This window comes from Rhinatrema bivittatum, chromosome 2 (genome assembly GCF_901001135.1).
Source record: "Rhinatrema bivittatum chromosome 2, aRhiBiv1.1, whole genome shotgun sequence".
NCBI lineage: Eukaryota > Metazoa > Chordata > Amphibia > Gymnophiona > Rhinatrematidae > Rhinatrema > Rhinatrema bivittatum.
In genome coordinates, this window is record NC_042616.1 from 46,598,570 (window position 1) to 46,615,914 (window position 17,345).

At 45.5% G+C, this 17,345-nt stretch overlaps 1 protein-coding gene across 1 annotated transcript in view; it reads left to right on the plus strand.

Moving 5' to 3' along the window:
- The first annotated feature begins 10,157 nt into the window (after positions 1-10,157).
- The window catches only part of KCNH2 (potassium voltage-gated channel subfamily H member 2), a 439,418-nt gene continuing 432,230 nt past the window's right edge, over positions 10,158-17,345 (plus strand). The window contains exon 1 of the mRNA XM_029587977.1: positions 10,158-10,306. Coding sequence (XP_029443837.1) covers positions 10,207-10,306 — 100 coding nt within the window. The 5' untranslated portion in view covers positions 10,158-10,206. The remainder of the gene's footprint in view (positions 10,307-17,345) is intronic.

A 17,345-nucleotide genomic window follows, 5' to 3' on the forward strand; every position in this document is an offset into this window, starting at 1 on the left:
TTTAAGATGTAATGGATTTTGTGTTTGTCATAGATGGCGGTCACCGGTTAATTTGTTGAAATTGTTGCATTGTTGAAATGGATTTCCTTGTGGTTTTAAATATATCGGTATGAATAATTGGATTCTGATATAAGGTAAGGAAATGATTTGGGTAAGAGTAAGAGTCATTGAGAGGGATATAATATGTGATAACATGTTTACTTTTCCTTGTGATTTCAGTATTGGAAGCTAATAAGATTTTGATATATGAAATCTTATTGATAAAGAGGTTTTTGGGAATAATCACCAATTATTCAATATCAGTCCCTGAGGAAGCCTATGGTTATAGGCGAAACGAAGGTACCTTTGTTGGACAAGGATGGATTAAGAAGATATGTACAAGGACGACAATAAATTTGGTTAATTTAATGAGAGTATACATACTTATAATAAAAAGTGTTTGTAAACATATTTAATTAAAATTGTGCAATATGTATGTTTTTAAATGGGTGTGAGTATGGAATGAATGTGTTAGTTTAGGTTTTATTATGTTTAGTTAGGCAAGTTTGTTGTGTATTCAATAAACTGTTACACATTGAATTATATGTGTTCTCTCTATTTGTGATTTATTATTACTGACCTTTCTCCTGGCAGGAGGCCACCAAGCACCATGCGACAGGACGCCTCTCACTGCTCCCCTTAGGCACGCGCGCACCTGACATCGGGCCTTTTAAAGGGACTGTGATGGGAAAGTCCCCACAGCTCTTGCTGATGATATCACCAATCATTGCACTGTATAAGGGCAGCTCCCCCAACCTCAGCAACAGGTCCAGCTATAGGTGTGTAGTGCATGTTGCTTGTCCCAGCCTGTTCCAGCATTCATTTGCCCAGCATTTGCCCAGCATTCATTTGCCCAGCCTGCCCACCCTGCTCCAACCCTATCTGTCCCTCTTTCTCTCCCTTGGACGGACATCCGGTTTTGACCTTTGCCTGGACTCTCGATGCACTTGAACACCGCCTGTTTCTGAGCTTAGCCTGCCCTTGTGCCATGACCCTAGCCTTCTCGAGAGACCTTTGCCTAAGGCCTGCCTGTCCTGGCACCCAAAGGCTCAATTCAAGGGATATGTGGGCTGGTATAGGTGAAGTTCCAGACCAGTCTCTGCTTCACCTGGGTTCACCTGCTGGCGGTGAGAACCTGCAGGGCTCCTCCCTGCTGGTAAAGCTAATCTCATCCCAGCCCAAGGGGCCACAGACACAACTCTTCTCAATAATCTGTGACTTTGTAACTCTTAATGCATCGTTTCTTTCATTCCTGATCCTTGCTAGTTGTAAGTTTAGAAGTTCCCTCCCAAATTTCAGTACTCAAGCAGATATAACTCAGTTAATATGATGCACCTTAAAGTCCCATAGTATGTGCCTTTCTCTAGATGAACAGAATGTGCTTCTTACTTCCCAGCCTAATCTCTTCTCTTTACTATCCAGGTGATAGAATAGTGGTCAATACCCTACAGTGCCCATTCTTCTTCTATGGTCAACATCTCCTCCCCATAATGAATGAGAATTCATTCCTACTGTAACCTCTAAGGGTTATTGAGTCTCTTTAGATGAGAAACTCATATGCTCTCTCAAGATGATGTACCCCGAGTCCCTGGATCCAAAAGGAACTGAGAAGATTGATAAAAATAAAACCAGTTTCAAAAATCAAACCAAAATGAGGAAAAGAAGGGTGGAGACATTTCTTACCCCAACAACAAAGTGTTCAAAAGCTAGAATCTTTAAATGGAAGAAAGGCACATTTTCTTCTAGTCCATACCCCAAGTCTCTTTCCAAGAAACCCAAAAGTCCTCTTTCCAAAAACAAATAAAAGTGAGGCACACACATGCTGCCTCTGTAAAAGGCAACTCAAAATTCACACCTACAAAATGATGCTTGGCTGAATAGGGAGAGCAATGGTCAGCAGAAGCAGGGAGGTGATCTTGCCCCTGTGTGGGTCCCTGGTGAGACCTCACTTGGAATACTGGGTACAGTTCTGGAGACCTCACCTTCAGAAGTATTAAACAGGATGGAGCCGGTCCAGAGGGTGGCCACTAAAATGGTCGGTGGTCTTCATTCTAAAGCATGTGGGGATAGTCTTAAAGATATAAACATGTATACACTAGAGGAAAAGTGAGATAGGGGAGATATAATAGAGATATTTAAATATCTCAAAGGTTTCCATGCACAGGAGGTGAAGCTCTAGAATGAGGGGTCATGAGATGAGGTTGAAAGGGGTAGGCTCAGGAAATATTTCTTTACAGAGATGTAGTATATGCAGAAGTGGTGGAGATAAAAATGGTATCTGAATTCAAAAGCATGGGATAGAAACGGGATCTCTGAGGGAATGATGAGAATTGTAAGGACTAGATAAATCAGATGGATGGGCAGACTAGATGGGCCATATGATCTTTGTGTGCCATCATATTTCTATGTTTCTGTGATTGCATGATTGGAACATTTTTGGATGCTTTTCTGAGTCTTGACACTGGCAATGGGATTTTCAATGCCTTTTTCTCTCCCTCCCAGGCAGAATGCTTGACAACTTCACGCTGGCCAGATGCTTCTTCTGTGAACTCAGCCTCTCCGTGTCTAGGAGCTTTCAGTGAAAAAAAAAAATAAATCCTTATTTTATCAAGATTAACTTCAGCCATCGAAAGCCCTTGATTGGCTTACAACCCTTTCTCAGACCAGCCACACCATCCCCCCTTCCTTCTTCTATTCTGCTACTTCTTTCCCTCTGTTGCATGTCAGGCCAAGCTGGTCCGGAAGCCATGTTTAGGAAAGGAGAGAAATGAAGCCTTGTGATTTGTCCGGCAGTATCATGTGACTGTGCTTGTTCTCCTTTAAGGCACAATCAGCGCATCCTATGGCAAAGGAGTTTTAGCCACGCTTAGTGACATCACCTGGTACTCTAGAATGTACCGAATTACAGCTCAGAACTAAGCATGCAATACAAAGAATATAAACACTATAACTTTTTGTATTTCATTGAAAAGCTAAAGTATGTGAGAGCAGAAAGACTTTTGATAAAAGCAATGCTATTCCTTGGGCTGTGCGCTCTGTACTAGTAACCCTATACCAGGGCGTTGCAAGCCTGGCCTGGTGACCCTCAGCTTGTTAGGTTTTCAGGACATCCGCAGTGAATACGGATGAGATAAATTTGCATACATTGGGTCTCCAGTGCAGGCAGACCTCTCTCATGCATATTCTTGGTGGGTATCCTGAAAACCTACTAGCTGTGAGGGTTCCCAGAAGAGGTATGGGAAGCCCTGTTCTTAAATATCAGTTGAATTACCTGCCTAAGAAACATTTTCTTTAACGCTGCCCCTTTGAAATGGTTTCTCGCACCGTCCAGTCCCCTTCCATGGGAAGCACAGAGGAAACAGACCTGGTAGCCTCTTCCTGGCTTACGGTCTACCATCACTGGAGCACTCCCAGAGATCACCCCTCCCCTTCACCCCATGAGCACCAGCCTAACTTCCTAGCGTGGCCTGGATTGGCCACTGTTGGAAACAGGATGCTGGGCTTAATGGGCCCTTGGTCTGACCCAGCATGGCAATCTCTTATGTTCTTATGTTCAGAGCATGCGTCTCCTCCTAGCTCGCACCAGCCACACAGGGGCCCAGAATACTAAGAGATCAAGATTCAAAGGATGGTGGAAAACTAAGATCGGGAAAAAATTTGGAGGTATCTCCTTTCCTGTCTTCTTGAGGAAATTTTGATTTTCCAGGGGGTTTGGGTAGGGATTTGCAACTTAGGGTAACTGGTGCAAGATATGGGGGAATTCCTCCTTTCCATCGACTGAGAAAAATGGGATGTACCAAATCATTTTTTTTTCCTGTTTGTTTACAAGCTTGTCATTATTGCTTTTCATGTAGCAGGAGAAATTTGAAGAATATCAGAAATAGTGAAGTGAAAGAAAATGTTTTGGATATGAACAGCAAGGATAGTATGATTGCTGTAGGGTATAAAATGGTAAAGGAAAATACTTATCTTCAAAGACTGGCTGATTTGTGGAGTGAAGACCTTACCGAGGAGCTGGCAGCTGCTGAGGTCCAAAAAGCGTTTGCATCAGTAAATAGAACCGTGACATCTGATAACATGAGAGAACATTTCTACGCAGAATATACATCTCCAGCATATTGGGTACTAAGATGAAACTCTGGAATTCTGATTTATGTGAGAAATGCAATTATCAAAGAGGTACACGGTATCACATGTTTATAGGAGGGCATAAACTGAGTTCCTTTTCCAGGAAAATATCTGTTTGCTCAGATAAAACATTGAATTGCACGATCAGATGGTCTTTTCTTGAACGCTGTTCCTTTATGTTTAGGGGATTGGATGGCCTGACAAGCTGGTCTAGTTTAGATTGTTTAGCACAGATCAGAGGTTGCCTACAGGGGGGGAAAAGATTTGTGAGTCCCGGCCATTACACAAGCCAAGAGAACTGTTTTAGCTTCCTGGAAAGGAGATGCTGCCTGCTTTTTCAAATTGGAAAATGTCTCTGAAGCAATGTGCTTTAATGGAAAAAAGGAGAATGCATGCCAAACAACTTAATAAAAAGACAGATACAAAGACTTCTTATACTCAGTATTGGAGAAAAGTGGAAAACTTCTGAAGGAATACAGAAATTTGCTCTTGTAAGAGAACTGTATCAATTGAAACGATATCTATAAAAATATTATTTGAAAAAAGGGCTTGTCCAGCTTACTGTTAGAATTAGCCATAGAAACCCTGGTGTTTGCAATACCCCCCCCCCCCCCCCCACCCTTCTCACCAGCTGAATTTTGTCTCGGGCGAATTGTTGCCTGCATAGAATTTACTCGGATAAAAAGAAGCTGCACTGTAGCTCTGCCAGAGCATGGTTTCACTTTGTCTGCCTAGTACTGATGTTCAGCGCTAGCCGAACAAAGCTACTTTTCTTAATCTGGGGAGGGGATCAGGAGAGAACAGGGATGGGAGCGCTGCTGGCCTGCTACTTTTCTTTATCTGGGGAGGGGATCAGGAGAGAACAGGGATGGGAGCGCTGCTGGCCTGCTACTTTTCTTTATCTGGGGAGGGGATCAGGAGAGAACAGGGATGGGAGCGCTGCTGGCCTGCTACTTTTCTTTATCTGGGGAGGGGATCAGGAGAGAACAGGGATCGGAGCGCTGCTGGCCTGCTACTTTTCTTAATCTGGGGAGGGGATCAGGAGAGAACAGGGATCGGAGCGCTGCTGGCCTGCTACTTTTCTTAATCTGGAGAGGGGATCAGGAGAGAACAGGGATCGGAGCGCTGCTGGCCTGCTACTTTTCTTAATCTCGGGAGGGAATCAGGAGAGAACAGGGATGGGAGCGCTGCTTATAGAAACATAGAAATGACGGCAGAAGAAGACCAAACGGCCCATCCAGTCTGCCCAGCAAGCTTCACATTTTTTTCTCATACTTATCTGTTTCTCTTAGCTCTTTGGTTCTATTTCTCTTCCACCCCCACCATGAATGTAGAGAGCAGTGATGGAGCTGCAACCAAGTGAAATATCAAGCTTGATTAGTTAGGGGTAGTAGGGGTAGTAACCGCCGCAATAAGCAAGCTACACCCATGTTTATTTGTTTTACCCAGACTGTGTTATTCAGCCCTTATTGGTTGTTTTTCTTCTCCCCTGCCGTTGAAGCAGGGAGCTATGCTGGATATGCGTGTAGTATCAGTTTTTCTTCTCCCCTGCCGTTGAAGCAGAGAGCTATGCTGGATATGCGTGAAGTATCAGTTTTTCTTCTCCCCTGCGGTTGAAGCAGGATATGCATTGAAAGTGAAGTATCAGGCTTATTTGGTTTGGGGTAGTAACCGCCGTAACAAGCCAGCTACTCCCCGCTTTGTGAGTGCGAATCCTTTTTTCTTCTCCCCTGCCGTTGAAGCAGAGAGCTATGCTGGATATGCGTGAAGTATCAGTTTTTCTTCTCCCCTGCCGTTGAAGCAGAGAGCTATGCTGGATATGCGTGAAGTATCAGTTTTTCTTCTCCCCTGCCGTTGAAGCAGAGAGCTATGCGTGAAGTATCAGTTTTTCTTCTCCCCTACCGTTGAAGCAGAGAGCTATGCTGGATATGCATTGAAAGTGAAGTATCAGGCTTATTTGGTTTGGGGTAGTAACCGCCGTAACAAGCCAGCTACTCCCCACTTTGTGAGTGCGAATCCTTTTTTCCACATTTCCTCTTGCTGTTGTAGCTTAGAGTGATGTTGGAGTCACAGTAACCATGTGTATGTTTATTGAATAAGGGTATTATCTCCAGGCAGTAGCCGTCATTCTGGCGAGCCACCCACTCTTTATTGACGGCCTCTTGATTTTATGGATCCACAGTGTTTATCCCACGCCCCTTTGAAGTCTTTCACAGTTCTGGTCTTCACCACTTCCTTCGGAAGGGCATTCCAGGCATCCACCACCCTCTCCGTGAAGAAATACTTCCTGACATTGGTTCTGAATCTTCAGAATCTTGCCTGCTACTTTTCTTTATCTGGGGAGGGGATCAGGAGAGAACAGGGATCGGAGCGCTGCTGGCCTGCTACTTTTCTTAATCTCGGGAGGGAATCAGGAGAGAACAGGGATGGGAGCGCTGCTGGCCTGCTACTTTTCTTTATCTGGGGAGGGGATCAGGAGAGAACAGGGATGGGAGCGCTGCTGGCCTGCTACATTTCTTTATCTGGGGAGGGGATCAGGAGAGAACAGGGATGGGAGCGCTGCTGGCCTGCTACTTTTCTTTATCTGGGGAGGGGATCAGGAGAGAACAGGGATGGGAGCGCTGCTGGCCTGCTACTTTTCTTTATCTGGGGAGGGGATCAGGAGAGAACAGGGATGGGAGCGCTGCTGGCCTGCTACTTTTCTTTATCTGGGGAGGGGATCAGGGGGGAACAGGGATGGGTGCGCTGCTGGCCTGCTACTTTTCTTTATCTGGGGAGGGGATCAGGAGAGAACAGGGATGGGAGCGCTGCTGGCCTGCTACTTTTCTTAATCTCGGGAGGGAATCAGGAGAGAACAGGGATGGGAGCGCTGCTTGCCTGCTACTTTTCTTTATCTGGGGAGGGGATCAGGAGAGAACAGGGATCGGAGCGCTGCTGGCCTGCTACTTTTCTTAATCTCGGGAGGGAATCAGGAGAGAACAGGGATGGGAGCGCTGCTGGCCTGCTACTTTTCTTTATCTGGGGAGGGGATCAGGAGAGAACAGGGATGGGAGCGCTGCTGGCCTGCTACTTTTCTTTATCTGGGGAGGGGATCAGGAGAGAACAGGGATCGGAGCGCTGCTGGCCTGCTACTTTTCTTTATCTGGGGAGGGGATCAGGAGAGAACAGGGATGGGAGCGCTGCTGGCCTGCTACTTTTCTTTATCTGGGGAGGGGATCAGGAGAGAACAGGGATGGGAGCGCTGCTGGCCTGCTACTTTTCTTAATCTGGGGAGGGAATCAGGAGAGAACAGGGATGGGAGCGCTGCTGGCCTGCTACTTTTCTTAATCTGGGCAGGGGATCAGGAGAGAACAGGGATGGGAGCGCTGCTGGCCTGCTACTTTTCTTTATCTGGGGAGGGGATCAGGAGAGAACAGGGATGGGAGCGCTGCTGGCCTGCTACTTTTCTTTATCTGGGGAGGGGATCAGGAGAGAACAGGGATGGGAGCGCTGCTGGCCTGCTACTTTTCTTTATCTGGGGAGGGAATCAGGAGAGAACAGGGATGGGAGCGCTGCTGGCCTGCTACTTTTCTTTATCTGGGGAGGGAATCAGGAGAGAACAGGGATGGGAGCGCTGCTGGCCTGCTACTTTTCTTTATCTGGGGAGGGGATCAGGAGAGAACAGGGATGGGAGCGCTGCTGGCCTGCTACTTTTCTTAATCTGGGGAGGGGATCAGGAGAGAACAGGGATCGGAGCGCTGCTGGCCTGCTACTTTTCTTTATCTGGGGAGGGGATCAGGAGAGAACAGGGATGGGAGCGCTGCTGGCCTGCTACTTTTCTTTATCTGGGGAGGGGATCAGGAGAGAACAGGGATGGGAGCGCTGCTGGCCTGCTACTTTTCTTTATCTGGGGAGGGAATCAGGAGAGAACAGGGATCGGAGCGCTGCTGGCCTGCTACTTTTCTTAATCTGGGGAGGGGATCAGGAGAGAACAGGGATGGGAGCGCTGCTGGCCTGCTACTTTTCTTAATCTGGGGAGGGAATCAGGAGAGAACAGGGATGGGAGTGCTGCTGGCCTGCTACTTTTCTTAATCTGGGGAGGGGATCAGGAGAGAACAGGGATGGGAGCGCTGCTGGCCTGCTACTTTTCTTAATCTCGGGAGGGGATCAGGAGAGAACAGGGATTGGAGCGCTGCTGGCCTGCTACTTTTCTTTGTCCCGTGAGAGGGAGGGAGGACTGGGGTGCCACTGACCCACTACTTCTTTATGTTTTCTAAGTTATCCGGGTTGCTTTAGGTTTAGGACAGCTATTTGGCCAACCAGAGTTACTCAGAAAAGGAGGCTCAGGCTCTCCTTGGCTACTTTTTGTTAATCTTGTGGGGGAGTGGGAGAGGGGGGTTAGCGGTGCCAATAGCCTGGTACTAATTTTTGTTTTCCTATAGTATGCAAAATCCTGCAGAGCAGCACCGAGCAGCAAAGTTACCTCGGATAACTTTTTTCTGACTATATTCAGCCTCACTTTTACCCAGATAAGTGTCGCTGAATTATCCGGGTAGCTTTGCCGCTCTCCGGGCTTTTGAATACGGATCTTTCAGCTGCATGGTCTGATGATTCCCAGTGACTGCTCCTTGCTGTCAGGAATGCTGCTTCACCTCCTGCTCCTTAAACGCCCCACAGGTTCAGAGATGGGAAGTGATGTGCACTGACCATTCAGAAGGACACTGGTTCAGTGCCCGGGGTGGGTCCGAGGCTGGCCAGGGCTGGGGATGCTGCAGAGTCATGGGCATTGCTTATTATGCTTAAAGGTGGTATCTACTGGCTGGATTCATGGCTCGTGATTGCAGGAATCTAGAAGCAGCCCTGGTGCATGGCCTCCGGCCCAGGAATGTCACTGCAAAGGCTGGACTAACTGAAAGTTGGAAGGTGATGCAACATAGGGGGAAAATGCCTGGGTCAGTTGTACGTGAAGGCTTCTGGCACCAGATCACAGCCCTGGTTCCCACCGAGCTGGAAGTGCAAAGAGGCTGGAGGAAACTACCAGGTCAAAAAAAGAGAGAAAGAAAACCAATGGGAAAGAACTGAAACTGTAACCAACCTGTATCTCCTAAACGGCCCTTAAACACCTGATTTGCCTCCTGTATGGGCCCGTCCAGAGTGGCAAACCACAGATGCACTCAAACCCTGGGCGGATCCTTAGGACTGCAAGGCAAAGGGCTGAGCCCCAAGGGAGAGAGATAAAAATGAGGGGGCTGAGACTCATACCTGTGATACTGTGTCTGTTATTGATAGTACAGTATCTACAGGGCTGATTTCTTTTTTTTTTTTAATAACTCAAATTTTATTATTTCCATAATAGGCATTTACAGAGTACCAGCATAACATTAACAGGAATTTGCATGTATAATTTGTGCAACAAATTCTTTGCCGATGTCCCCAGCCCACCCATACCCCCCCTCCCTTCTGATAATAACTTCCTGGGAGACTACAGCATCATAATATGCATTGGAATCAAATAAAATAGCATACAGCGTATACAAAAATGTACAGCATAAAGAGGTTAATAATTGGGCTATGATCAAGGCAGCCTTGTTCTAGGAGGATGTTCAGTGAATACTCCTCTCCCCTCTTCGAAGAGCCCCGGATCCATAGACATTAGCCATTACTCATTTGTTGTTGTTGTTGTTGTTTACAGGGCTGATTTCTAATTGTTGCTTTTGCCTCTCTTTCATTTTGGCTCATTTTATTTCCCTTCCCTCCTCCTCTCTTTCACCACATCTCTCCCCTTTCTTTTGTTCTTTCATTTTCCATCTCCTTCTCACCTGTCTCTCTCCCTCTTCTATCTCTTTCCTTCTCTCTCTTTTTTCTTTCCTCTTTCACCCATCTCTGTCCCTCTCTCCCCTCTTTTCCACTCCTCTCTCTGTTTCTCGCTCCATCCCTCTAAACTGCCTCCTTCACTCCTCCTCTCCCATCCACTCCTGGCTCTCCGTTATCTCTCCAGGGACCTGCTTCCTGTGCCTGGTGGACGTGGTGCCGGTGAAGAATGAGGATGGTGCGGTCATCATGTTTATTCTGAACTTTGAGATTGTGATGGAGAAAGATCTGCTCACCTCCCCCACCAAGGAGTCTAACCACAAGGTGCCGTCCAACTGGTTCCCCACAGGTATGAGAAGGGCTCGGGTGGCACATTCAGCTGTAATTTATTGTTTAAAAGAATCCGAAGACTCTTGCAGAGAATTTCGAGGTAGACTCCAGATTGGTCCCTATTCTAGCCTGTTGGGTATGTCCAAGTTCTCTGCCTAACTGCCCAAAAGATTTGGGAAACATGACCATTTTGAGGGATCAGTAACTTCCCAAAACAAAAAGTTAATGATTTGGAGGTTGGGAGTCTTAGTGAAGAGAATCGAGCTGTTGAAGACATGACTATGTTTTATGCAGAAGTATCCTGAAATGCTTTTCAGTCACATGTAACATACATGCAAGACATAACAAGTGAAAACCATCCACCATTCTAACATTACCCTATAGAAAATGACCTTGGCCTCATCAAGTTCAACAGAGTAAATTCCAGGCCCGTAGTCTGCCTTCACCACGAATTTGATTCTGATGAGTCCCCTCTGAGAGAAGTTATCGTGCCTCCGGATAGACTGACAGTTGAGGAGTACTCTAGTGGTTAGAGCAGTGGGCTGAGAATCCAGGGAAGCTAGATGTTCAGATCCCCTTTCTCCCAGTGACCTTCTTGTGACCTTGAGCCAGTCCATTTCGCCCGCCACTGCCCCAGGTACCAACTCAAATGGTAAGCCCTCTCTGAGATAGGGCCTTATTGATTCTACTTGAATTGCAACATGCCTTGGATTCATGTTTGGAAAGGAAAGTAATTAAATTGAAATCCAAATGCATCCCATCAAATCTCAGATTGGAGCCTTGCCTGTTAACTTTCAGAAAAAGACTTAAAACCTGGCTCTTTCACCAAGCCTTCGGCGATCCTCCAGACAATCACTAGTTGTCCTTCACTCTTACCCGGTCTGGCATTTATACTCACGAACAATGGACTCTGACACTTCCAGGTTAAAGCACCTTTTAGGCTTTTAACCCGTACGCTCTATGGTAACACTTTATATTTATTCCTGCCTTTATCTTCTTTCCAGCTTGTTGCAAGCTTCCAAGTTCTCTTTCCCTGTTGATTGAAACTTTGACTTATTCCTACCTATTGTTATTTATCGTTTTCTTGAATTGTTTCTCCAGTTATATCCTTGTTAAATGTAAACCGATCCGATATGGTTATTTACTATGAAGGTCGGTATAAAAAACTGTTAAATAAATAAATAAATAAATAGCGTAAGTGCTTTTGAGTAGTAAAGCGCTAATAAAATACAGTGCCCTACTATTTGTGAGTAGAACAGGATGAGACACAGCAGCTAGGGGCTGATGTTTAATGCAGGGCAGAATGCCCATGACAATGTGCTATGTTTTGCCCACCTATCTTAGGATCAATTTCATCTGCAAACTAGCTTGCTATGTTATGGTTGAAAGAAGGTTTAAATCTGACCAGTCAAAATCTCGCTGGCTATATTTAAACTTGCAGCTAACTTCCTTTCCCCATCCTGACCCTGCCAACATTCAGTTGGCTAAAGATAGATGCTTAGTGAAAACCACGCTTTGAATAACCATCCCTTAGTGTAGAGGGAGGAGAGGAGAGTCCTAAAGTGTGATCTGAAGAGCGGGAGAAGGTGGGTGGGCAGAGGGATCTTGGGGGTCATTCTAGGCCAGGGCCAGCAGAGGAGAAAGATCTGCCACTGAGTGAGGGTAAATTATATGTTAGGTCCGAGAGGAGATAGGCGTTAGAAGTGTGGCGAGAACAGAGAACCTGACGAATGGAAATGAGGTGGGCAGCATTGATGGACACAGTTTTCCTAAAAATATCAATGCCCTTGGGGTGTTCGCAATCCAGAAAAAAATGCAGAAGGGGACAGATCACCAGAATGTCACTCTGTGACCGAGAGGTGTGGATCCGATTGTTTCTCTTTGCAGTGCCCGCTGAAATGCCACGCAGAAATCCCCTCAATACTTCAGCCTCGTGCCAGTCCTAGGCAAGCTCACTCTAGTCCTCATCTTAGAACAGCTTTCTGCATGCCAGCAAAGAGGCTGTGGTGAGAGGGGGGAGGACAGAGGGGCTGATGCGCACACCCAACATATGCGCCACAATGTGTGCGGTAATGCGCACTTGCGGCCCTATGCAGTAAAACGTGCAGACATCCGTGCAGAAAGCCGCATGGATACCCATCAGCGTGCGAACACCCGCGATTGATTCTCGGGGCGAAAGCCTTTCTTTTTAAAAAAAAAAAAAACCGAATAGACTAGTAGTCCAGAAGTTGATGTAAAGGTGGGAAGAGCAATATCAACCCCTTCTTGATTGGACTCTGACCGCCGGCGAGAGCGTGAAATGGAGATCGGCGATTCTGCCTCTTTGAGAAGCTGCCTTCTCTCTACCCATTCCGTCCGCTGCTTGGCTGACCCGCAAAAGCATAAAAAAAAAAACCGGTCTCCACACCGACACTTTCACTTACCTCCTGCCCTGTTCCAAGCGCTAAAAACCCGCATTAAAAACCCGCACTAAGCTGATTTCCCTGCATTGCCCGTAAATAGATAATTGCCTCCTTTGCAACCCATTAGCATGCAGTCGTGCAGAAGAACCGCAGATCTGTAAGCGCGCCTATTCGTGCTTTTTTTCCCATGCACAAAACCCTTATTACATACCCGTATAGGGCTTTGTGCAGGGAAATGCGCTTATAGGCGCGTGCAAACCCGTGGCAGCTTCAGTGCACCTTGCTACATCAGCCCCAGAGAATGGTAAAGAAATGGGCAGAAAAATGACAAAAAGGAACCGAAGAGTTACGAAGTGTCATTTTAAAGTGTGAAAAGAGAGGGAGGGACTTGGTGGCTGTGGAAGCTGGCCCTGTGTACCTTTAACGTGCCTGCACCCTGCAGTGGAAGAGAGCAGGCTCAGTCAAATAGAGTCTTGCCTTGGAAATTGTAATGAGGAGCCCTGTGTGTGTGGCAGTGAAAAAAAAGGCGACAGCTGCAGTCAGTAACTCTTGTATCATCCAGCAGACACACATGTAGCAGTAAGGCAGGTGGTGTCAGGATTAAATACACATACCAGTAAGACAGGCGGTACCACTGTCCGTACACATGCCATAAGGCGTACCAGTACACAGATATATACTGCTAAGACAGGTCGTGTCACACAAACCAGTAAAGCGGATGGAATAAGTAATGCGCATTCATACCAGTAAGGTGGGCAGTTCATAGTAACACAGTAGATGAGGGCAGAGAAAGACCAGATCGGCCCATCCAGTTGAGACTCTTCACTTTGGGTAGATGAACACACAAATTCCCATATGCAACCCAACACCACTTCCCCTCCCCCTCCCCCATCTTGTTTTTCGCCTGACCTTGTAACACATCGCAGGAAAGCAGAAAAATGGAAAGATTTTGTTCCATTTTTCCAAACAAACTCATATCCATTCTGGATGATTTGCTGCTTAGCTGGAATGCAGAACTCATGTATTCCGCTAATAGCCAGGATGGTGCAGAAAATGCTCAAAGACCAGGCTTGCTTTATACTTATTGCACTAACATAGCCAAGAAAACTGGGGTTCTTCTACTTCGTCCAGTTGTCTGTCAGTCCACTGATTCTTCTAAAGACCGATCTAGCGTTATTGACTCAGGAAAAGGGCAGTCTGTATAATCCAAAACTCCTCGCTCTCAAATTGATGGCATGGATGTTGAGCGCTTGCTAATTGCCTCCGTACCCCTGCCTAAGGAAGTTGAAGATGTTTTGGTATTTGCCAGGGAGCAGTCAACCAGGAGGGCTTACAACTTTAAAAGGAAACGGTTTTCGTCCTGTTGTCAACAGAGCTCCCTGGAGCCATTCTCTTGCAAATTATGGGAGCTGTTCAATATTCTCTTTTCTCCTTTGGGTCTCAGTACCTCTTCAGTCAAGTTGTATGTTAGTGTCTTAGCATCCTATCATATTCAAGTGGAGGTAAAACTAATATCCCTTCATCCTTTAGTACTAAAGTTCATGAAAGGCTTATGGCATACGAAACGTCCAATAACCAAACCACCAATGCCATGGGCTCTTAATGTGGTACTGGCGTAGCTTATGAAGCCACCCTTTGAACGAGTTGGCTTCTTTGAAGTTTCTCACATGAACAATGTTAATTCCTTGTTGTGATCACATTGGATGGGAGAGTCGGTGAGCGTCAGGCATTGGTGCATTGATCTCCATATATGCAATTCTACCAAAAGTGATGTCTGCTTTTTGTATAAATCAAGCCATCATATTCCCCACATGCTTTCCAAGGCCACATACACATAAAGGAGAAAAGACTTCATTCACTGGACTACAAGAGGGCCTTAGCTTAGTATTGAAAGAGAACTCAATCAAATCATCAGGCCTCACAAGTTTAATCTCTTACAGTCCTAATTGCTCAGGCATAGCAGTTGCCAAGTGCACTTTGTCCAGCTGGATAGCAGACTGTATCATGCATTATTAAGCTCTGCAGGCCTCCAGATCACACACTCTGTTAAGACTCATTAACAGGCTGATATAGTACAGTGCGCTCCAGTGGAGCGCACTGCTAAGCTGCGTTTGGACACGCGTTTTCGACGTGCTAGCTTTTACCCCTTATTCAGTAAGGGATAATAGTGCATCGAAAACGCACATCCATCCCCCATGAAACTAATAGTGCCCGCAACTTGCAAATGCATTTGATGGCCCTATTATTTATTCCCGCACGATTCACTAACTAAAATGTGCAACCAAGCCGCTCTCCCGCGACTTTTACTGAATCGGCCTGTGAGAGCCATGGCGTTACATCAGTGGCTCACGTGTGAGCTGTGCCTTTCGAGACATCTGAAAGCTGCAGCTTGGTTGTCAGTTCACTCCATGTCCCATTACTGTCTAGACAATCTGTCAAGAAGTGACAGTAAATTTAGACAAGCAGTTTTGCACAGCTTTTTCACTCAGTAGTCCACGGTCGGGTCCAGATTGCTTTTCAGTAAGTGCTTCTCCTTAACCCCCAACTTGGGATTCCCTACATGTCATGGATAATTCAGCCCTGTTTGTTGATGGATGGGAGTCTTTAAAGGAGTAATTTTGTAGCAATCAGCTAATATATGGGTAAAGCAAGTTTGCTTACTGTAAATGGTGTTTTCTGTAGACAGGAGGATAAATTAATCATTCTTAATATCCTCCCACCTCTCTGGAGAGTCAACTATCTAGCTAAACATAAGCTCTAAAAATCGACTGAGGGGCTTACGAGACAGCGCCTGCATGGGAAATCTCGCACATGCTCAGTAGAGCAGAAACTCTGTGAGCTAGGAGAAAAAGGTCCATCTGGTGCCATCAGATGACATCACCCATGTATCATGGTTAATTCATCCTACAGTCCACCAAAAACACCATTTACAGTAAGCAAACTTACTTTACCTGTGTATTTTCTGACTTTCTTATGCGGATTGCTGCAAAATTACTTCTTTAAAGATTATCTTCCATTTATCATCACTAATTATATGACTGCAGCCTCTCCTAAGCCTTCCTAAATGGCATATTTTTAGATTAAAGAGTACTTTGGTCAGAAATTATGAAAACATTCAAGACAACAAACCATTTTTGTAATGAGAATTATTTATTTGCAGCTTTTATTTATTTAAGAACACACTTTTTCTTTCCCGTTTCTAATTGTTCGAAGTTAATTTGTCTAATTACAAAAATGATGTCATTTTGAATGTTTTCATAATTTTTATTTAAGGACTTTTCTTTTTCTTTTTAGAGCATTCATATCGCTCTGGTCTTTAGACAGTATGACCTCATATTTGTGCAGTATTTTTATTTTATTTATTTATTTATTTATTTAAAAGATTTATAACCTGCACTCATACAGAATGTTTTCCAGGCGGTTCACATTAAAAGAAACATATATAATTTAAGAAAGTACAATGGTTTAAACCACAATGACAGGGTTAGTAAAAACAAGCATCACTACAGCAAGGCTAGTAAGGCCTCCTGAAGAATAATCTGCGCTAAATTTAAATTGAAATACTTTTCCTGAAAGCTTGGGAAAAGAGATAAATCTTTTGAAAGGTTTATACACATTGTTGTTTGGAGCTTTCAGTTAGAGCATTCCTGACGTAGAGAAGGCAGAAATTTGCTTGTAATAGCATATAAAATGCCTTTGAGCTTCTTTAATATTATAAGATGTAGTCCATCTGTACTCATAGCTTTGTCTACTTTTAGTTTTGCAAGTTTCGTGCAAACATTCTGCTCCTTAAATGGTGTGGCATCTCCCCTGCTATCACAGGTAACCCTTCCACAGTTTTGTGGTCCTTCTCTAATCCCATCTTCAGTGAACTGTGAACAAGAGTATGCATTCAGCATTTCTGCTTGTCAGTTTCCTCACAGTCCTCCTTTTCTCCTAGGACTAGCACATGTGGGTGGCATCACTAGATGGAGCCCGACATGGAAAGCTTTTGTCGAAGTTTTGACTGGCACACTGAGCATGCCCAGCATACCATTATGCGTGCATCCACGCGGGGCCCCTCTTCAGTCTCTTTTTTTCCACGAAGTAGTTGCCTTGCGGTGGTGGAGTTCTGCTCTTTAGAGTGTTTTTCTAATTTTTCTTACCCGGTTTTTCTGTTTTTCAACATTGGGTCCCTCTTCTCCAGTTGGTGCCCCTTCTATGGCGCAATAGGTTATTTTTACCTTTCTAGCAGTCGATTCCCAGCATGTCGCTTCTTGCTGGCCACTAGCCATCGACTGCTCACCGGCTGTTTTTCACAGCGTCATCCAGTTTTCGATGGTGCCCCCCGTGTTCATTACTGATATGCATGAGGTTTGTATCCTCTGCCTGGGGGCATCACAGGACGTCCGAGTGTGTCAGCTATGTGATCAGATGACTCCCATGGGCTGTCATGCTCGGCTAGACAAGATGGAAAAGCTCTTTAGTTCCAAAAAGTCCACTCCATCCATGCCGGCATCCGAGATGTTGACTCCTGGATGCTGAGGGGAACTGATGGATAAGCTGTCCATATCTACTCCCCCGGGAGGTTTGTCCAGGAAAAGAGGAGCTGGTGATAGGCCCTCTCCAATGTCAACACTTTCAAAAACATCAGGATCTTCAGCTTCCTCTGCGCCG